The sequence below is a fragment of the Pantherophis guttatus genome, chromosome 14 (genome assembly GCF_059756535.1).
Source record: "Pantherophis guttatus breed Tessera chromosome 14, ASM5975653v1, whole genome shotgun sequence".
NCBI classification, from domain to species: domain Eukaryota; kingdom Metazoa; phylum Chordata; class Lepidosauria; order Squamata; family Colubridae; genus Pantherophis; species Pantherophis guttatus.
In genome coordinates this window covers 13934539-13957412 of record NC_142076.1, presented here as the reverse complement: position 1 = coordinate 13957412, position 22874 = coordinate 13934539, and the positions used below count along the sequence as shown (strand labels likewise).

At 44.5% G+C, this 22874-nt stretch overlaps 1 protein-coding gene across 2 annotated transcripts in view; it reads left to right on the top strand.

The window, feature by feature from the left end:
* The window catches only part of SNX29 (sorting nexin 29), a 181904-nt gene that overhangs the window by 105773 nt on the left and 53257 nt on the right, over window positions 1-22874 (top strand). For both annotated transcript variants that reach the window (XM_087878406.1, XM_060692920.2), the window contains exons 19-20: window positions 938-1078; window positions 19075-19214. In XM_087878406.1, the coding sequence (XP_087734532.1) occupies window positions 938-1078; window positions 19075-19214 (281 nt within the window). The remainder of the gene's footprint in view (window positions 1-937; window positions 1079-19074; window positions 19215-22874) is intronic.

The window sequence follows — 22874 nt, the reverse complement described above, 5'->3', positions numbered from 1 at the left end:
TTGCATACTGTGTGAATGTGTATCTCTTAGGAGTCACTTCATCTCTTTGAATCAGATAACCGGACAGTAACTTGGTTCCTGAAACCACGGTTTTAAAATCTTGCATTGATTTCAAGAAGATTATTTTGGAATTTTTTTTTTTTTAATTTGATTTATATGCCGCCCTTGTCCGGAGACTCAGGGCGGCTTACAGTGCGTTAAGCAATAGCCTTCATACTTTTGTATATTTTATACAAAGTCAGCTTATTGCCCCCACAAACTGGGTCCTCAATTTACCTACTTTAGAAAGGATGGAAGGCTGAGTCAACCTTGAGCCTTGGTGAGATTCGAACCTGCAGTAATTGCAGGCATCTGGTCTTAATAACCAGCTTAATAACAGGGTGCCTTAGACCACTGTACTGCCAAGGCTTACGAGGGCAAGCTCCCGCGAGATGGGGATCATTGAGTCCATTGTTGCTGAAATGTACCTTTTCATGATAGTATCAAGAATGAATGTGTGCTATATAGATCCTTCACTGGCCTTATTCCCAAATAGGATGAAATATCATGTATGTCACATATTTTCTTTCTGGTTTTGATAAGGTAGTAACGATATATACACTAAATATCTTACTGTAGCTTTTACATTCCATTCCTTCTATTCTATTCTATTCTATTCTATTCTATTCTATTCTATTCTACTCTACTCTACTCTACTCTACTCTACTCTACTCTACTCTACTCTACTCTACTCTACTCTACTCTACTCCACTCCACTCCACTCCACTCCACTCCACTCCACTCCACTCCACTCCACTCCACTCCACTCCACTCCATTCCATTCCATTCCATTCCATTCAAAATGTTGCCGGATTGGTATCCTTTTCCATTTAAGTTCTCGATCTAGTACCCTGGTTTTGGAGAAAACCAACTGATCCCGTCTCTCTGTTTCCGACAGCTATATATCAGGATAAAAGACGACGAGTGGAATGTTTATCGACGATACACGGAATTCAGAGGGCTTCACCACAAGTTGCAGATGAGGTATCACCAAGTGCGAAGTTTTAACTTCCCGCCCAAGAAAGCCATAGGAAACAAGGTAATTGTCGGGTGCCCGAGAACCAAGAAATCAGGTAGAATCAGGTTTAGGAGCAGTTTCCTGTCATCGCTGCTCACCTACGGCCAGACCTCTTGCCAAACAAACTAAAGAGCAAACGTTTGACTTGCATTATTAAAAAGATATTCTGAGAATTGCTTAGGGAGGGAACCTTGCTTTGATAGAGGAAGTATCAACCGATATGAAAGAATGGATCAGGAAAATAGCATTTATGTAAGCCAAATATCCAGGGGTGGGCTTCAAAAATTTTAGCAAGGGGTTCTCTGCCCGGTTGCTGGGTGGGCGTGGCCATGGTGGGCGTGGCCTCATGGGCCTCCTGCACCAACAGGGTGTGTGTTTTTGTCCACCCCAGCTCCGGAGGCTTTTCTCGAGCCTCCAGGAGGGCGAAAATGGCCTCCCCAGGCTCCGGAGGCCCTCTGGAGGCCGTTCCCGAACTTCCGGTAGGCCCGTTAATTCGCCCTCCCCAAGCCTCCGCAACATAGGTTTGCCATCACGAGCTTAGGGTTTCCTGTCTGAGCAGGGGGCTGGACTAGAAGACCTCCAAGGTCCCTTCCAACTCTGTTATTCTGTTTCTGTTATCCTTCCTTTTCTTCATACCCACCTCAGCCCGTGCCACAAACGCGAGAGGATTCTTTGCCACCTGTCTAAATGTTCAACCTCTCCCATTTCTGAATGTCCTTTATCACTTTCAGCTCAGGCGTAACTTTTTTTTCCCCCACAGATGCTGCATCTTTATAAAAACTCTCCTCGGCAGCTTTCCTCGTCTCATTAGTTCTTATTAGGAGATCATTTTCACACTTTTCCTGCAAGGCTCCCCACCCCCCACCCCCCAGAAGATTCGTGTCTTTTTTTTTTTTTGCTCTTTGATTCTAAGGGCCATTAAAAAGGATTTTTTAATATATATATATATATATATAAATTGTGATTCGTATTTGTAATCCACAGCCAGATGAATGTTTTTCTTTTTGAAACAGTCCAAACTTGTAGAAAGCTGAGAGTTACAGAAAGAAGCTGGATAAATTCGCCTGATCCGGTAGAGATTGCGGCGGGTGGTTCAGAGAACCGGTAGCAAAAATCCCTCCTCCCCCATGTCCAGTTGAGTCGCGCGATCATCAGAGGCTTTTTTAAAAAAATTTTTAAAGGCATATTTTTCTACAACCTCTTCGGCTGAAAAAATGGTTTTAATAGTAAAAAAAAACTTCTGATGATTGCGCAGCTCAGCTGGGATCGTCAGAGGCTTTTAAAAGAAAAAAAAAGCCTCTGACGATCAGGCAACTCAGCTGGGATCGTCAGAGGCTTTTAAAGCAATTTTTAAAATAACTTCTTCGGTTGAAGAGGTTGTAGAAAAAACGCTTTTAAAAGTTTTTAAAAAAGTTGGCCATGCCCACTCAGTCACATTACCCCCCACCAAACCACGCCCACAGAACCGGTAGTAACAAATTTTACATTTCGCCACTGGATAAATACCCAGATAGTCCTCATCTTACAACCGTCCGTCTAGTGACTGTTCGAATTTACAATGGCACTGGAGTGACAGGGGGCTGCTTTTGTGGGGAAAGAGGAGGAATATAACTGTGTGGGTCCTTGGTGCTCTCTGAGCTTTGTTGTCTGGTTGCAGACGTTTCATTACCAAACAATGTAACATCATCAGTGCTAGAAGAGAGATGGGTTTGCTTCCTGTTTATATGCTCCCTGTCAAGGGAGGCCACTTGAATATAAAAAAGAAAGCAAACCCCTTTTCCTTCTAGAACTGATGATGTTCTAGAACCACCAAGCTCAGAGAGCACTAAAAACCACTTCTGTTTATTTTATTTATTTATTTATTATTAAATTTCTATACCGCCCTTCTCCCTGAGGACTCAGGGCGGTGTACAGCCAAAATTAAAAAACATGCAGTACAAATATTAAAAAAACAATTAAAAGATATATAAATTTGGCCCAATTAAAACTCACTACCAATTAAAACATTTAAAAATTTCTTCTTAAGCCAGCAGAGTCGGACAATAAGGAGGTTGTTACAGTGCTTCTTGCTTTTCTTAAAGGGGGAAAGGTTGGCTCGAGCCTCTTGGCACTGTTTTTCGGAGGTTCCTGGTGCTGTGAGATTTTTGGCACTGTCCTTTTGGGGTGTACTTCTCACAACCGAACATTGGGCCTTCTCAGCAGGGTAATTTAGAAGGAATTTATCAGCCCTGCTGTTCGGAGTCAGGCTGCGGATATTTACGCCTTGCACATTGCCATCAAGCCGATGTCGCGAAGGGAAGAACAGCCTGTTAGAACAATGCCCTGTGTGCATCTGAATATATTCTTAGCATGTGAACAAAAAGAAAAAAAAGCACCTCAAAACTATTACATCTCCGGTCTGCTAAATCAGAGGCATAAAATATTGTTAATACGGTGCAAGCTTGAGTACTCAGTGGCTTTATTAAGGCAATGCTACTCCTGAAAGTATTTGCTTGATATCTAAGCCTTTATTTATTTAAAATGTAGGGTTTCCCTGACAATTTTTTTTATAACTTCCCAGTCCAACTTGGAAAGGAATTTATCTAGTGGAACCTGTCCAGGGTATTTGGGTGTTTAGAGAAGACCTTAATGATGCTTCATTATGAATTTCATTTATGAAGAACCAGAGCCTTATGGATGGAGGATAACTTCCCCGGGCAATTCTTTTGCCGCAGCTGATCTTTGGGGACTGCTGAGATTGTAGGAAACATTACCTACATCCAGTTTTGGTCACCACACTATAAAAAATGATGTTGAGACTCTAGAAAAAGTACAGAGAAGAGCAACCAAGATGATTAGGGGATCGGAGGCTGAACGGTTGCAGGAACTGGGCATGGCTAGTCTAGTGAAGAGAAGGACCAGGGGAGACATGAGAGCAGTCTTCCAGTATCTGAGGGGCTGCCACAGAGAGGAAGGGGGTCAAGCTATTTTCCAAAGCAGCCGAAGGCCAGACAAGGAATAATGGATGGAAATAGAACAAGGAGAGATTCAACCTGGAAATAAGGAGGAATTTTCTGACAGTGAGAACAGTCAACCCATGGAACAGAAGTTGCCTTCGGAAGTTGTGGGAGCTTCATCACTGGAGGCTTTCAAGAAGAAATTGTCAAAAATGGTGTAGGGTCTCCTGCTTGGGCAGGAGGGTTGGACTAGATGACCTACAAGATCCCTTCCAACTCTGTGAATCTGTAATCTGTAAAACCACTGTGAAAACATGGAGGTGTTATTTACACACAGCAATTCAGATGTCGGGTTCTTTCCACGGAAGCATTTCTCGACCCCATGCATTCAAGTTAACGATAATGGAATGTTATTTATTTATTTATTTTCCCCTCTCTAAAAGAAGATTGTTTCTGAAAAGCAGAGAGGCCAAGGTCTGATACTTCCACGGGCAACTCATTTTCAATTTGAAATCTGGATGTTCTGTTCAGGAAGAGCAAAGCACGAATGACGAAGTTTCTTCCTTGGCCGTTGGGCTGTTGCAATTCAGTGGCCCTGATATGAATCATTCTTTCTCCGTTGCTTTGTTAGGGAGGAAAAAGACCATCTGTAACCGTCACAGGTCAAAAGCAGCAGCAATTGCAAACAGATTTTTTATTTTTTAGGGGATTGGGGGGGAAAAAACCACCACCGTTGCAAACTTCCCCAAGGTACAAGGTTAACGAAACTTTCCAAGCGTTAATTCTTTTTTTTTCTTCTTTTTTTTGAAGTGTACAAATCAATATTTAAGGTTTTGATTTATGAATACAGTCACTTTTCCGGTCTTTTTGGCAGAGGAAAGGAAGCAATTATGAAGTTGTTGATTTATGGATTGGGGTTTTTTTGCAATCTTTGATAATAAGCAATTATTTTAATTGTTCTTCCTAGAATTTCTGTTCCCCCGCCCTTTCCCTGATCGTTTGGAAATCCAGTGAGAGTAAATAAAAAAAATAATAATATTGGAGGCTTCAAAACAAGCAAATGCAGCCCGGTGAAACTCTTATCACACTAGTGCTGACAGTAGGTTAGCTGCTTCAGAGACTTTTTCTGCGAAAATGTTTTGCGGATCGATCGTGGAATAAGAGAATAAAATGACACCGCTTATCTTGGAGGACTATCTTACCCTACTTTGTGATTTTAAATAATGAGCCGCTGATAAAAAAAAAAAAAACTTGACTAAAACTTGCTCCCGTAATATTTCCTGCAATGGAGGCTGGGAAAAAAGAAAAGAAAAGAAGAGAAAGATCAAAAGATGGGAAAGGAATTGGCAGATAATGAAGCCATGCAAAGGAAGTTTTGTAAGCGTTCTCTAGAGCCGTGATGGCGAACCTATGGCACGGGTGGCACAGGTGGCACAAGGAACCCTCTCTGCGGGCACGCGAGCTGTTGCACAGATCAGCTCCACTGTGCATGGGTGCGCGCCTCCCGCATGCACCCTGCCCCCGCGCCAGAGACCCAAAAATCAGCTGGCTGGTGGGAGGTGCGTGCACATGCGTGGTGGAGCTGAGCTGGCTGACGGCTCGTGTGCCTGCAGAGAGGGCTCCGTGTGGTATGCCACGCATACCATAGGTTCGCCATCGTGATCGTAGGCCCTGGGGAACTGGCTGACGTCGCCTTACCTCACCTTGTGTGAGGGAGCAGGCCTCCCTGAAGCCTTGTGGGACCAAAAACGGGCCGTGGGGGGTGGGGTGCGGTGTCCATCCTTCAGTGACGGTAAGATGACAAGTCATGTTTCTTTTTTTTCTTTTTTCTTTTTTTTTAATATACTTTATTGAATTTTTCCATTATAGAAGAAAATATATACAATCTCTATCTCCTTCAGAGGTACAGTGTTTATACAATTTGGTGAATCATATGTTAAATAAACTTCATCCTTAGCTGTACAATATTCTATGCAATATAAACTCGATTTCGAGTACAAAACAAGTCATATCCTAAAATCATGTTTTTATCTTGTTCTTCAACCAATTGTACCAATTTCCCCATACTTCATAATATTTAGATTTCTCCTCATTATTTATCTCACTCGTCAATTTTGCCATTTCTGCGCACTCTAAGATTTTGTTTATTAGTATTTCTTCTGAGGGTGTGGATTTATTTTTCCAGTATTTCGCAAAGGCTAGCCTAGCCGCGGTTGTAATCTGGATTATGAGTTGCGTTTTGTTGTTATTGAGGCCATCTCCGATTATACCCAGGAGGAAAATTTCTGGAGCTAGGACTATCTCCTGTCCCGTTATTTCACAAAGCCAGTATCTGATTTTTGACCAGAACTTTTTGGTCTCAGGACCTGAGACAAGTCATGTTTCTACCATATTTTGTTTTAAGCACAGATTGCTGAATAAACTGTAATGGCTTGTATGTAACATTAAGCTACAATCCGTGGTTTATTAACCGTAGTAGCTGGGTGGGCCATTCACCATGACAAGCCAGAATCAAACAAATCCCATTATGGCTTAGCCAACCACTCAGCGTTGAAATTTTGGTAGGCGACACAGTGAAATAATTCCAACTTCCCTAGAAGTTGATGGCCAAGTCATGTCCTTAGTTTCCCCCCAGTTACATTTCTCTGGCTAATAACATTGCAAATCAGAGGCCTCCGTGTTTGCACGTTGACCTTTTCATTCCATAATATGCAAGATTAATTACAAGTACTGAGTTAAAGGTAAAATTCAGCTTTAATATTAAGATACACTTTTGACATTTTTCACCCAAAGGGCATGAAGATTGCAAATGAGCAGGAGCTGAAGAGAAAGCCCTGCTTAATTTTACAGATACAGATCATCAGCGTTGGAAGGGAGCTTGTAGGTCATCTAGTCCAACCCCCTGCCCAAGCAGGAGACCCTACACCATTTCTGACAGATGGCAGTCCAGTCTCTTCTTGAAAGCCTCCAGTGATGAAGCTCCCACAACTTCCGGAGGCAACTTCTGTTCCATTGGTTGATTGTTCTCACTGTCAGAAAATTTCTCCTTAGTTCTAGGTTGAATTTCTCCTTGTTCAGTTTCCATCCATTATTCCTTGTTTGGCCTTCAGTTGCCTTGGAAAATAGCTTGACTCCCTCCTCTCTGTGGCAGCCCCTCAAATATTGGAAGATGCTCTCCTGTCTCCCCTGGTCCTTCTCTTCACTAGACTAGCCAGGCCCAGTTCCTGTAACTGTTCTTCATATGTTTTAGTCTCCAGTCCCCTAGTCATCCTGGTTGCTCTTCTCTGCACTTTTTCTAGATTCTCAACATCTTTTTTATAGTGTGGTGACCAAAACTGGTTGCAGTACTCCATGTGTGGTCTTACTAAGGCTTTATAGAGTTTATTTATTTATTTTATTTTTATGTATTGAATTTCTATACCGCCCTTCTCCCGAAGGACTCAGGGCATGAGTCAACTTGGTGTATCTGTTAAGACCTTGGCATAGAATTTAGATGTTTACGCTAGCCCTGCTTGTTGAAACAGAAAGGTCTTCAGGGCACGTCGGAAAGTGCGAAGATCTGGGATTATTCGTATTCCAGGGGGTATTTTGTTCCAAAGAGTAGGTGCCCCCACAGAGAAGGCTCTCTCCCTTGGAACTACTAGACGACATTGTTTTAATGATGGTACTATGAGTAGGCCTACTCTGTGAGAGCTTATTGGTTGGTGGGAGGTTATCGGTTGAGCAGGTAGTCTCATAAGTACTCAGGTCCTAAGCCACGGAGCACTTTAAAGGTAAGAACCAACACCTTGAAGTGCACTCGGAAGCCGGAAATTGTATCAGTACCTCACTTGATTTTGATTGAATCCCTCTGTTAATGCAATTTAGGATTGTGTTGGCTTTTTTGGCTTCCGCCGCACACTGTTAGCTCATATTTAACTGGTTGTCCACTAAGACGCCAAGATCCCTCTCACAGTAATTGCTATTAAACCTGGTTTCACCCAGTCTATATTTTCCTCCTCCTCTGCCTAATATATTCCATCTAATTTAGTTCCCATGGACTTCCCCCTGCTTTTTCCCCCCAAGGACATGCAGAGTCCCCGAGGAAGCGTATAGGGTTTCCGATCGAAGCTTGAGCAAAGCAGAAGGGGGAGGGGGGGATCCCATTGGGTGAGATATTTATAGCCTTGCTAAAAATGACCTCGAGAGAACATTGCAAAGTTGGTCAATTCCTTGTGATTAGCCAAGAAGGTGAAAACGGAGGAGGATGTTTGCAGAGGGCAAACTGAAATAGCTTTGAAGCTCCCAACTGAACAAAAAGATTGCGGAAGTGGGAATTCCTGGGTAATTCTGCGACTTTTTGTTTTTTTTAAGATCAAGGAAGTTTGATGAAGCTTGTGTTTTGAAATCTAGCTGAGTGACTTTGGGGTCCATCGTTCTCTCTCAGCCTAACCTCACCAGGCTTAGAGGCTTCCTGTTGCGGAGAAAACAGGAGAAGGAAGCTGTTTGGGATACGTTTGCCATCTTGAACTATTTGTCAAAGTCATAAAGGCAGGAGACAGATGATCGATAGATGTTCGATAGATAGCGATAGCACTTAGACTTATATGCCGCTTCACAGTGCTTTACAGCCCTCTCTACAGAGTCAGCATATTGCACCCAACAATCTGGTGTCCTCATTTTATCGACCTCGAAAGGATGGAAGGCTGAGTCCAACCTTGAGCTTAGTGAGATTTGAACTGCTGAACTGCAGCTAGGGGTCAGCTGAAGTAGCCTGCAGTACTGCACTCTAACCACTGTGCCACCTCGCCATCACTGTGATAAGAGTATATGATTGATAGATAGTTTAGATAGATGATAGATTTGATAAATTTGATAAATTAGATGTTAGATATAGATTAGATGATAGATGGATGGATGGATGGATGGATGGATGGATGGATGGATGGATGGATAGATCGATAGATAGATAGATAGATAGATAGATAGATAGATAGATAGATAGATAGATAGATAGATAGATAGATAGATAGATAGATAGATAGATAGATAGATAGATATAGAGGTAGGTGGATTGGTAGATGGATGGATAGATGGATGGATGGAGGGAACGAGGGAGGGAGGGAGGGAGGGAGGGAGGGATAGATAGATAGATAGATAGATAGATAGATAGATAGATAGATAGATAGATAGATATAGAGGTAGGTGGATTGGTAGATGGATGGATAGATGGATGGATGGAGGGAACGAGGGAGGGAGGGAGGGAGGGATGGATAGATAGATAGATAGATAGATAGATAGATAGATAGATAGATAGATATAGAGGTAGGTGGATTGGTAAATGGATGGATGGATGGAGGGATGGGTGGATGGAGGGATGGAGGGATAGATAGATAGATGGATAGATATAGATGATGGATGAAAGAAAGATAGCAAAAGAAGGAAACACAGAAAAAGAAAAAAGAAAGGAAGGGAGGGAGAAGGAGGGAACGAAAGAAAAGAAAGAAAGGGAGAGAGGGAGAGAGAGGGAAGGAGGGAAAAGGAAGGAAGGAAAGAAGGAGAAAAAAAGGAAGGAAGAGGGAGGGGGAGGGAGGGAGAGAAAGAAAAAGAAAGAAAGAAGAAAAGAAAGAAAGAAAGAAAGAAAGAAAGAAAGAAAGAAAGAAAGAAAGAAAGAAAGAAAGAAAGAAAGAAAGAAAGAAAGAAAGAAAGAAAGAAAGAAAGAAAGAGGGAGGGAGAGAGAGAGGGAGAGAGAAAAGAGTTGACCATGACTTTGGAAGTCAGGAGCATAAGTTCCTAAGTCTTAGCCTCTAAAAAGGAATAGCCTACCTTTAGGGCTAGCTGCTTGTCCTATAACTGTGAATCACTCCGCAACAATTGGCCATGAGAATGATTCACGATTCTTAGGGAAGACGATCGAAAGGCAAGGAAAATTTGCAGCAGCTCATAAAAGCCTTGCGGTTAGTTGTTTCCTGCTATTCCCCAGAGGAGGGATTCATTAAGAAGACTGGTGCCGGAGCCTGGCACTTTGCAGCATGTCAAGTTTCCTCTTTATTTTGTTTTCATTAAAAATATATATATATTGAAAAAAGAATTAAGGTAGGGAGCCCGAAGGCTGGGAAAAGGAGGGTCGCCTTCTCCGTTAGGAGCTTCAATTAGAATTGCCGAATAATCAAGTGGCATCTTGTGTTTTTAACATTTCCCAGAATCGTGGACCCCCGTGGCATTAGTGGCAACCTGACACGCTCCTGAGATACTTTTAGAAGCCCCCCACCCCCATGTCTCCCATCTTGCTGTTCAACAGTTGTTGGAGACCAAGTGTAATTTGCAAACGCTTCTGAGTCTGATGGAAGTTTGATTCCCGTTTGAAGATTTAAATAAGAGGAAAAAAAAAAAAACAAATAGAAAAACAAGCCCACTGAGAAAGTCATTATTTCTCCAAGGGTCTGTCTACTCTCAGAAAAAAACAAAAAAAAACACCAAATTTAATTTAATTTATTTTATTTCCAATTTATATACCGCCCTTCTCCCTGAGGACTCAGGGCGGTGTACAGCCAAAATAAGAACATAGAATACAAATATTAAAAACAGTAAAAAAAAAATATAAATTTGGCCCAGCAATTAAGAAATCACAAACCGATTAAAACAATTAAAAAAAATTTCTTCTTAAGCCAGCACGGCTTGCAAATGACAGGCAGCAAGGAAACAAACTTTCTGATGGCGGCACCCTCCTCCTCCTCCATCCTCCCAAAAGACATTTCTGACGATCAGCGCCCATTTCCATACAGGTAGTCCTTGACTTACCACTGTTGTGGCCCGCCAGCGGCCAGAGGAGCTGGCAGCAGATTCGGACAGTGAGGAGGTTGGGGAGGAACATGGGCCAATCCTGGAATCTGAGGAAGGCTCTGATGAGGGCTCTGCATCGGAGGCAGAGAGGGGGCCAGGGCCGTCTGACAGTTATCAGCTGCCTTCGGAGTCAGATGTCAGTGAGGCAGATGAACAGCCTGAGCCTGTTCCCAGTGTGTGCATGTGCAGAGCTTCCAGGAGAAGGGAACAGCTAAAGAACAAGGGTCGACTCAGGAGTAAAGCCACAGGTGGACGATGAATGGCCCCTCCCAGAGGGAAGAAAAGAGGAGCAAAGGGGGAGGGGAGTTTGCAGGAGACAATTAGTTCCCTTAATTGGTTCGTGACTCTCTGAGACTCCTTGCCAAGTTTTGAAGATATCGGCCTGGCAGCTCTCCAAGCCAGATAAGGTCTGTGACTGTGAATTCTCCCTTGAAAGACTTTTTCTGAAGGTGAATGAGAGGAATTCAACTATTCGTTTAATAAAAGGGGTTTTGTCGGGATCAGGATTCTGCTTCGGGCTTTTTCGGGAAGCCTGGGTCAGAACCACGACCATAATCGGGACCGCACTTTCTGTTGCTAAGCAAGATGGTGATGAAATCAATCGTACCCATTTTTTTTTGCTGCTGCTGCTGTTAAGGAAATCACGTGGTTGTTAAGCGAATCCAGCTTCCCCCTCCCCCATTGGAAGCTGGTTGGGAAGGTTGCAAATGGGGACCCTGGGATACCGCAACCAGTGTTAAAAAAAACATGCCAGGTGCCAGGAACCCAAATTTTGACCACGAGACCTTTGTGAGAGTCGTAAATGCGAGGACTGGTTGTAAGTCACCCCCCCTTTTTTTTAGCACTGCCCATACTTCCAACTGTCATTAAACAAACGTTTAATGTAAGTTGAGGATTATCTGTATTGTAACTGTTGGAAAAAATATACATCTGGTTCAGTTCCAAGCCAGGAGAAAGATACTGGAGGCTGCTTGTGAGTGGAGCAGACCCACATGGATGATTCTGAGCAGCTGAACAATAACAGATAAAAGATTAACAGAGTTGGAAGGGACCTTGAAGGTCATCTAGTCCAACCCATGCCCAAGCAGGAGACCCTACATCTGCCTCTACCTAGGATTGAACTCACAACCTCCTGATTGTGAGGCAAGAGCTCCACCTCTAGGCCACAGCAGCTGGCCACATGGAGTTGAGAGTGAGGGGTTCTAACACCTTCTTTGCACTTGAGCTTCCTGTTCCTGTGCAAGAACATGTATTCTATTGGCTGTTGTAGGGGTCATAGCTGGTTCTGTAGGTTGTTTGGTCTCCCAGGTTTGGTTGAAGTTTGGACTCTCTGAGATGATGCAAAGAAGAGGCTTTGGCCAATTCCTATTGTGGCTGAGGGCTAATCCTACCTTTTGTTGGATCTTGGGGTGAGGGTATTTGCTTATGAATAGACCTATCTATCTCTTTATCTCTTAAGTGCTGACATCTGCTGAGGGCTATTAAGGAAGGCGGGGGCTGCTTTCTGTCTCCAAGAGCACGTTTCTCCCTTTAGGGAAATATCACATTCTGCCTTTTTAAATATTTCTCAAAATATTTCCTTCTTTTTAGCACTGTCCTAACTTCCAACCGTCATTAAACAAATGTTTAATGTACCGTGTTTCCCTGAAAATAAGACCCTGTCTTATATTTCTTTGAACCCTGAAATAAGCGTGTGGCCTTATTTTCGGGGAAGTCTTATTATTTTGGGGCGCGTGGAACAAGACGGGACTCCTCTTGCCGTCTTACCTGATTTCCAGCTCTGTCTCCCTAACCCTAACCAGAGGAAATGGCGGGAACCGGCAGTGCATGTGGTTAAATATTTTCGGGGAGAGCTTATTTTTGGGGGAGGATTTATTTTCGGGGAAGGGCTTACTTTTGGGGAAACACGATAAGTCGAGGACTACCTGTACCGTACCACACCAAAGCCGTTGCTTTCTAAAGCGGAATCCGCTCTGTCACGTTTCCTGTTAATATTTTGATCAATGTACTTAAAGCTCCCCGAATAGCGATTTCTCGCAAGATCATTAAATGGGCCTATAAAGGTTTCCTGTTCATTGAGCAGCCATATCTCCTGGGGGAGTTTTTAAGCTGACAATAAGAAAAACCTGCGCACGTTTGAACAATATTGTCTACCAATCCTTATTGGCCTCTTTGGAGCAATTAACAATTTGTTGCTTCCTGCGGGTTAGACGTCGTTTCCGTTGCTATTGAAATATGTACTTAAGATATGAGGCCGATTGTTGCGTATGTCGCAGTTTATATATTTACACCCGCGTGGAGACCCAAACCTACAGTCCTCGGCTTAAGACTGGTTGTCCCAAAGGTGATGGTTGTTTTTTTTCAAGAGGCAACTGGACTTTCTTTGTTTTTCCTTAAAGATGTTTCACTTCTCATCCAAGAAACTTCTTCAGCTCTGACTGAATGGTGGGGAATGGAAGGATTTATATTCCATTATATTATAAGAGCCGAGGTGGCGCAGTGGTTAGAGTGCCATACTGCAGGCTACTTCAGCTGACTGCTAGCTGCAGTTCGGCAGTTCAAATCTCACCAAGCTCAAGGTTGACTCAGCCTTCCATCCTTCCGAGGTGGGTAAAATGAGGACACCAGATTGTTGGGTGCAATATGCTGACTCTGTAAACCGCTTAGAGAGGGCTGTAAAAGCACCATGAAGCGGTATATAAGTCTAAGTACTATTGCTATTGCTATTGCTATTCCTTGCAGTCATCTGGTCATTGGCACTCTTTTTGAGAGTCATTGAGGCCACTTGGAGGTTTATCTGTGCCCTCAGGGTCACCTGAGTAGGGTGTGGAGCCTTCTTGGAACTACTGAAAGTATTGTAAACAGGAGAAATAGATGGTGTGACATCCCTTTCCCACGGTAGAGGGAGGACTGCTCAATTTTAATGTAAGAGCCTCCTTGACTCTTCTTCTTTCAAACCAGCGGTCCTCTCTGTCCAGAATGTGAAGTTTGCTATCCTCATTTGTCTTTCAAATGAGATGGACGGCTAAATCTTGTCCAGATGGGTTTGTTCTCCTATGTTGTGCCATGCGTTTGTGAAGTGATGGTTTTGTTTCTCCAGTGTACAGATCTGCAGATGACCTAGATGACTGAGAATCTCCATTGACTCTTAAGACTAGTACAATCTACCCGAATCAGTCCCACATATGCAGAGCTCAACCGAACCGTTTTGTTTAAGGGCTGTTAAATGTTATTTTCAGGTTCTGGCCGCACATAAGGCGAGTTGCTTTGATATGGGGATCCCAATGGGTCATTCATTTGCTATATGGACCAAGGTACCTGTCTCTCACCCCCTTATTCAAGCAACAGTCAAATAGGATGTGAGCCAGGTCTTCTACCTCTGCTGCTTCGCAAACGCAGAGACGCTCATTGTAGGATATAGAATGGAATCTTCCCATATCTGACCATTGTGTCAAACTGTTCGAATCTCGCTCACGTAAATACCTCCCTAAGCAGGGGTGGGTTCTACTTATCTTCACTACCGCAGCGGGAGCATACACAGATCATTCATTATGACGTCCAGTCGGGTGGCCGGAATGTCCCACCGCTTTTACTACCGGTTCGCAAGAACCGGACAGAACCGGGAGCAACCCACCATTGTCCCTAAGATGTTTTTGTTGTGACCCAGGCCCAAGTAGGTATTATCAGACGCAATCAGTTCGAAAACAAACAGACTTTATTAGAACAGCTGAGAATTAACTCATTCTCAGCGTAGTCCAAACTAATTCAAAACAAATTCTTCATAATACAGTTTTTCAGCCTTATCACCAACTTTGGTCTAATTAGGCAACCTGCCAAAGGCTTCTCTTGGCAAAAGTTCAGAAGCAGAAGACGCCGACAAGAAATAAATGCAGCAAGACAAGAAACAAATCTGTCAATGTTGTTTTCCGACAAGAGGCCAAGAGCCGTTGCTGGTCTTTTAAGCCTTATGGGAGGGGCCAATCATCCCTTGGCCTTACTCCCGAGTCGTCCTTTTTGGTTTAGCTGCTCTTGCCTTCTGGCAGCTCTTCTCATACGTGCTCTAGAAACAGGCTCCTCCTTTTCCTCTACCTCTCTACTGTCAGTCTCTGGAGACTCCGGAGTCCGCACATCACTCCCCGATGGCCCTGGCCCCATCTCTGCCTCCGACGCAGAGCCCTCATCTGGGCCTTCCCCAGCCTCCAGGACTGGCCCATGTTCTTCCTCAGCCTCCTCTCTGTCCGACTCCGCTGCCAGCTCCGCAGGCTGCTGGCAGACCATAACAGTTTTGGCAGTTGTAACTTCAAATAGTTGTCTACTTGAGAAGTACGTTTGTATTTGCTCAGCCATTTCAAGTTACCCACCTTAATAAGGATAGCTATTTTAAATAGTTCTAAAGAAGTTTTCCAAGAGATAACTATAAAAAATTAAGGACCACCGTAACGGCCCCTCCTTATTCTTGGATATTACATGGAGGGGAAAGGAGAAATGCCAGCTTGAGTCAGAGTCTTCCTATCTTCATGCTGAATTCCTATAAATCTTTAACGTTCCCCCATGCCAGTTTTGCATGTCACGCTAAATCTGCAGTGACATCCATCTGTTAAAAGGAATTAGCAACCTCTCGCTTCCTAAAACCGTTTCTCCCTTTGACCTGAAGGAGAGAGACTTCGGAAGTCTTCTTCCCCCTCCATCCCTCCAAATGTTTAGCACAGAAAAAAAACAAATAATGCAGATTAAAACTAGGTTCAGTGGCTGGGGAATTCTGGGAGTTGAAGTCCACAGGTCTTAAAAATTGCTGAGACGGAGGAACATTGCCACCATCAATTAGGGAAGAGCCGGTGTGAGGTTTGTTTTTTTTCCTTGGGCTTTTGGTGTTAGCCAGGTTTTAAAGCATGCCTTTGTTTATATAACTATCGCCGCCTCCGGCTAACTTCTACAAGGTCATCTGCGCAGCTGCCAGCAGAAAGCCGCCGGAAATGCAGTTCTGCAAATTGTTAAAGAAAAAAAAAAAACCTTTCCTTAAGCTGGTCTACCAGCCCTTTGCCTTTTCCCTTGGGCTTCTTTCCAGAGATTTCTTGCTTCTAATATACTGTCATGCCAGAGGAACTTGGAAACTAAATTGGAAGAGACTTGTATGAATGGCGGCGCTCTAGTTTGTGCCAATATAAGCAGGGGTGGGCTTCAAAATTTTTTGCAAGGGGTTCCCTGCCCGGTTGCTGGATGGCCGTGGGCATGGCCTAGTTGACCTCCTGCACCACAGTGGGAGGCGGGGAGTTTTTGCCCTCCCTGGGCTCCAGAGGCTTTTCTCAAGCCTCTGGCAGGGTGAAAATGGCCTCCCCAGGCTCCGGAGACCCTCTGGAGGCCAGAAACGGTCCCATTTCCACCCTTCCTGAATTTCCAGTAAACTCGTTTTTCGCCCTCCCTGAGCCTCCGCGCGCGCTCTGCACTTACCTGCATCCAAAAGGGGTCGCGTGGGGACTCCTGGGAGGAGTGTTGCGGGGTGAGTGGGGCCAGCCAATGGGATTTGGGGGTTCTCCGAACTGCACAGAATCTTAGCTAGAGGTTCTCCCGAACACCTGCGAACCCCCAGCAGCCCACCCAGCCCACCAGTTTAGACCGCTTTCAGAAGGGACTAGGCAAGTTCTCAAAACTAAGTTATCAATGGGTCTGTCAGGTTTCGATGTTGTCTCAAATAAAATAAATTGCATTTCCAAACAAATAGTCTTTGAAGAAATCTTTCATTTTATTAAGCACGACAACCTGTCCCCGATTGTGGCTTGGCCAACACTGACTTCCTGACCCCAAACCTTCCCTTTCTGTTCCCCAATTCTCTGCATCTCATTGGCCCTCTTCCAAATCACTCTCCCCATATCTACTACTTCAGCTCCCAGGAGTGTCCCCCCTCCCATCTCATCTCCTAGGGGATATTATCTTCAGAGAAAATAAGTAGGTGAGAAGTCAAGCGTCCTCTGCCAGCTGCCCCCCTCTTCTCCTTTTTATGTCAGCACTAGAGTAAATGCAGGTTGAAGTGCTGACAGGGTCCTTGTCTTTCAGCCATAGAAATAGGCAGACACCCCCTAGCCCATGCTTCTGAGCACATCTGCTCAGCAGCTGGATCCGACAGAACACCTAACTAGAGCAATTGGTAATATCTTGTAACCTGATGCTGGTAGATTTATTCAAAATGTTCTGAATGGAAAACATTTCTGAGCATTCCACCTTAGTTCAGACTGTTGAATTAGCCCAGGGCAGGTTGTTTCAAACCACAGCGAAAAATGTGTGCCCCCATGTTGTTTCAACTCATCTGAAAGAGTTCCAAACTCAACACGCATCCAGTGAGATTGGAGCAGCTGTTTTTAACCCTAAGCACTGCTCTGAGCTTGTAATGTTTCGAAAGTGGAAACGTGTTGCATGCCATTGAGTTCTGAACCTGTTTCCTATGTGGGAACCGTCAGGCAGAAGAATCAGGATTATCTGTTAAATTCCCGTTAAGCTGATTTATTGCTCATGCCTCTATACAAGAATCTAGTCAAATAATGGTCACACTAAATTGCTGCTACATAAGAGTCAACGGAATTCAAGAAGTGTTGTACTTAGACTGCTTGTGGGAATGTAATGATGCCAGGCTGATACCTCTCTTGACTCCACCCTCAGGCTCTGCCTGTCCTTCTACATGTCTAGAATACCCATGACCTTCTAGCGCACGGGTGTCAAACTCAAGACTTAGATTGAGTTTAGGTGCTTAGATTTTGCCCGCGGGGCTGCCTTGGAAACAGCGAAGGACCAACCTGTGGTGCCTCTGCCAGTGGAAATGGAGGCCCCCCCCACTCCATTTTCACTGGGAGAGGGCTAGACAAATGAACTAAAAACAAAACAAAAGGAGAACCGTTTCTTCCCCTTTTGCATTTGAGCTTGCAAGAAGGGACAGGGAAAGAGACAGGGAAAGAGGAAAGACAAAGAAAAAAGAAGGGAAGATGGGAAAAGAGCAAGGAAGGAAAAAGAAGGAAAGAGGGGAAGGAAGACGAAAGGAGAATGAAGACAGAAGGAAAAAAGAGAAGGAAGGAAGGAAAGACAAAGAAAAAGAAGGGAAGATGGGAATAGAGCAAGGAAGGAAAAAGAAGGAAATGGGGGAAGGAAGACGAAAGGAGAATGAAGAGGGAAGGAAAAAGAAGAGAAGGAAGGAAGGAAGGAGAAAGGAAAAGAGGAAAGACAAAGAAAAAGAAGGAAAGATGGAAGAGAGCAAGGAAGGAAAAATAAGAGGGGAAGGAAGACGAAAGAATAAAGAGGGAAGGAAAAAAGAGAAGGAAGGAAGGAGAAAGAGGAAAGACAAAGAAGATGAAGGGAAGATGGGAATAGAGCAAGGAAGGAAAAAGAAGGAAAGAGGGGAAGGAAGACGAAAGGAGAATGAAGCGGGAAGGAAAAAAGAGAAGGAAGGAGAAAGAGGAAAGACAAAGAAAAAGAAGGGAAGATGGGAATAGAGCAAGGAAGGAAAAAGAAGGAAAGGGGGGAAGGAAGACGAAAGGAGAATGAAGAGGGAAGGAAAAAAGAGAAGGAAGGAGAAAGAGGAAAGACAAAGAAAAAGAAGGGAAGATGGGAATAGAGAAAGGAAGGAAAAAGAAGGAAAGAGGGGAAGGAAGACGAAAGGAGAATGAAGAGGGAAGGAAAAAGAAGAGAAGGAAGGAAGGAGAAAGGAAAAGAGGAAAGACAAAAAGAAGGAAATATTGGAAAAGAGCAAAGAAGGAAAAAGAAGGAAGAGGGGACGGAAGACGAAAGGAGAATAAAGAGGGAAGGAAAAAAGGAAGGAAGGAGAAAGGAAAGACAAAGAAAAAGAAGGGAAGATGGGAATAGAAAGGGAAGGAAAAAGAAGGGAAGAAAGGAAGGAAGGAAGGTTATAATTAGAGGGAGGGAGGCTTTGAGCAAAGTCCTGTCTTAGCACTTGGCCACCACAAAGTGACACTGAGCTGGCCATGCCACCCCACTTGTCCCCGAGGTCAAACTCAACCCTGATACGGCCCTCAATGAAATAGAGTTTGACCCCCCCCTGCTCCAGCTGTTGTTGAATGACGACTCCCAATGCCCAATATTGGTTGGAAGTTGCCATTCAGAACATCTGGACTTCTGTAGGCCTGCCTGGGCCCGTGATTGCCCCTTCGTCTCCAGGGCAGCCCTTTTGCTTGTACAAGGACACGCAAATGTTAGCGTTACGATTTAACTTGCCAAGCCGGGCGAATTCAGGGCTTCTCTCCTCGCTTTCCTTTTTAGGATGCCAAGTTCGTGGAGGAACGGCGGAAGCAGTTGCAAAACTACTTGAGAAACGTGATGAACAAAGTCATTCAGTCTCTGCCGGAATTCATTGCCAACCCCAAAAAAGAGACTCTCATCCAACTGATGCCCTTTTTCGTGTAAGTATCTCTCGAGAAAGGATTGATGGTTTAATGGGCTGTCGAGTGGTATTTTTCTTTCTTCTGTAATTTATAAAAGGTGGGGGGGAAAACAAAACAAAACCTGAAGGAGGACTCGTGTGAGGTTGTCACAACTTGGCGTGTGATTTTAAGAAGCATCTTTCAGCCAGCACAAAAAAGGTTTAAACATTTTTTTTGGGGGGGGGTTTGAGAGAGAGAGAAGAGGGAGCTTAAAAACAACAACAGAACTACTTCGTTGGAAGTGGGATTGGATTGCATTGATAGCGGTACATAGATCTTTAGCGATGAATAGAAGTGTAAAAGAGAAAAATAGCTCTCCGTTTGGGGCAGGGGTCGGCAACAATTACCATCGTTAGACAATTGACTACCCTCATACTGTAGCCCGGGTTGGGATTCAGCCAGTTCGGACTGGTTCGCGTGAACCGGATGCTAATTTTACATCTGGTTCGCCGAACCGGTAGTTGCAAGAACTGGCTGGCCCCGCCCACCCCACCCCGCCCCTCCCAGGAGTCTCCACGCAGCCCTTTTTGGATGCGAGGTAAGTGCAGGGCCCACCCGGAGGCTGGGGGAGGGCGAAAAATGGTCCTACCGGAAGTCCAGAAACGGGCTTTTTTTTCGCCCACCTGGAGGCTCAAGGAAAGCCTCCGGAGCCTGGGGAGGGCGAAAAACGGGCCTACTGGAAGTCTGGAAACAAGGTCGTTTCCGGCCTCCGGAATCCGGGGGAGGCTGTTTTTGCCCTCCCAGAGGCTCAAAGAAAGCCTCCGGAACTGAGGCGGGCGAAAATACCCGCTCCCCATCATGGTGCAGATGGTCGAGTAGGCCACGCCCCCATGGCCACGCCCACCCAGCAACCAGGCAGAGAACTGGTTGCTAAAATTTTTGAATCCCACCCCTGACCGTAGCTATTTGCATGCTTAATAAATTTGTGGGGGGTTTTTTTGGTGGGTGGGGGATCTTCCAAGTGATTAATGGTTTTAAGCCGGCCAGGCTACCACAGGTTACCAGGAGGAAAGGTGATCCATAAATCTAATGGACAGTCACTTGGAATAAGTTACAGGCAAGGTGAAAATCCCTCACCTCTTCCCCGTCTTTAATTGGAACACTTTGTTCCACGTAGCACAATTAGAGCAGGCAAGAACCATTTGGCTGACGAATGAGAGAAGGGTGTTTTTTTGTTTTTTGTTTTTGAAGGCAGTCTGTAGAAACAGAAGTTTCACTCCCGCAAAAAGGACAGGGAAGTGTGCTTCAAGATGCATTTCTTAGCACCCGTCAGCTGGTGTTTTCTGGCAAAGGAACTCCCATAATCTTCAAGATGTTCACATATGAGCTTTCATTTTAAAGCAGAGCAAAATACAAATATCTGAAGGTTTGAAGGTTTTGGGTTGTTTTTTTTTTTTTTAAGGAGCTGGCTCTCAATAACTTAACGTCGTACCCGAGATCCTGATTTTTTTTTTAGTGGAAAACACCCATTTGCCAGTTCTCTTTTAAATCTCGGCGTGTTCCTTTTTGTTTCTCAACAAAACTGAAACAATCTCGACTGGAAAATGTGACAGCTTTTAACTCGGGCGTATTCATGCTTTTGATATTCTGGGCTTGTCATTGCAACCTGGACAATCATCATCATCGTTTAACGACTCCATAATCCCTTGCGGGGTGGAGTCTGGGCAACTGAACGGAGCTAGCAGAGTGTTTACTGGCCGGATGCCCTTCTTGTTGCCAGTACGGAGTTTTGTTCAGCAGATATAATCTCATTGTGCCCAGAGAGAGAAATATCTGCCTCTACATAGGATCGAACTCACAGCCTCCTGATTGTGAGGCGAGAGCTCCACCTCTAGGCCATCCCACCATTCCTCATTGCAGCCTGGACAATGACATTGTTTTTATGTCAGCTTTCTCCAATCCACAGTTTCCACTCAGATCAACACACTTTGTGTCCTTCCAGTATTGTCTAGGATTTTGTCTCTTCTTCACTGGGGAAGAAGATCATAAGTGACCACGAACATCTCTGGATCCCAATCTGTTTCTCAGTATTGATGCAGTGCTTGTAGCCCAGAGTTGTCATCTGGCCTGGGGAATTCTGGGAGTTGAAGTCCACACTTCTTAAAAATTGCTAAGGTTGAGAGACACTGTACTTGACGAACCTTCTTGGTTCATCACTGATGTCCCCAAAGATGGGGTAGGGTAAGAGAAGACCCATTGGGGGGGGGGGAGTGAGGGTTGAATGCCTGGCAAGCTCACGAAGACAGGGCTCTGAAATATTTTTGCCTATCATTTCTTCAAGGATGGGTTGTCTTCCTTTCTTTTCTTTTTTCTTACTTTATATATTCCCTTCCACGGATTATTCCACAAAAGCTTTAAGAGGAAGGGTACTGCATTAATTTCCTTGCATCGATTTAGCCTGTTAATTGTTTTCGGTTGTGCATTAAATTATTACTAACCCTTTGGTCAGTATAGTGAAACCAGACTTCCCTTCCCTTCCTTTCCTTTCCTTTCACTTCCCTTCCTCATCCCTTCTTTTCACTTCTCTTCCTCATCCCTTCACCTTCCCTTCTCTTCCTCATCCCTTCCTCTTCTCTTCTCTTCTCTTCTCTTCTCTTCTCTTCTCTTCTCTTCTCTTCTCTTCTCTTCTCTTCTCTTCTCTTCTCTTCCCTTCCCTTCCCTTCCCTTCCCTTCCCTTCCCTTCCCTTCCCTTCCCTTCCCTTCCCTTCCTTTCACTTCCCTTTCTCATCCCTTTCTCATCCCTTTCTCATCCCTTCCCCATCCTTCCTAATACCTTCCTCTTCTCTTCTCTTCTCTTCTCTTCTCTTCTCTTCTCTTCTCTTCTCTTCTCTTCTCTTCTCTTCTCTTCTCTTCCCTTCCCTTCCCTTCCCTTCCCTTCCCTTCCCTTCCCTTCCCTTCCTTTCCTTTCACTTCCCTTTCTCATCCCTTTCTCATCCCTTCCACATCCTTCCTAATACCTTTCTCTTCTCTTCTCTTCTCTTCTCTTCTCTTCTCTTCTCTTCTCTTCTCTTCTCTTCTCTTCTCTTCTCTTCTCTTCTCTTCTCTTCTCTTCTCTTCTCTTCTCTTCCCTTCCCTTCCCTTCCCTTCCCTTCCCTTCCCTTCCCTTCCCTTCCTTTCCCTTCCCTTTCTCATCCCTTTCTCATCCCTTCCCCTTCCCTTCCTCATCCCTTCTCCTTCCTCATCCCTTCCTCCCCCTTCCCTTCCCCATCCCTTCTCCTTCCCCATCCTTCCTAATGCCTTCCTCTTCTCTTCTCTTCTCTTCTCTTCTCTTCTCTTCTCTTCTCTTCTCTTCTCTTCTCTTCTCTTCTCTTCTCTTCTCTTCTCCTTCCCCTTCCCCTTCCCCTTCCCCTTCCCTTCCTCATCCCTTCTCCTTTCCTTGCCTTCATCGTCCCTTCCCTTCCTCATCCCTCCCCTCTCTCTTTTTCTTCCTTCCCCTCTCCTTTTTTCTTTTCCCTTCCCTTGCCCTTGCCCTATCCTTCCCCTGATAATGATTTTAAGGTAATCTGAAGCAACAAGGTGGAAAGGAGTCATTATGAAACTTTGCTTACGTTCCATTTGATTCTGCATGCTTCAGTTCGTGCAACACATAAACCATGAATTACAGTTAGGAGACGGCACTACTAGCTTTGCGGAATGCAC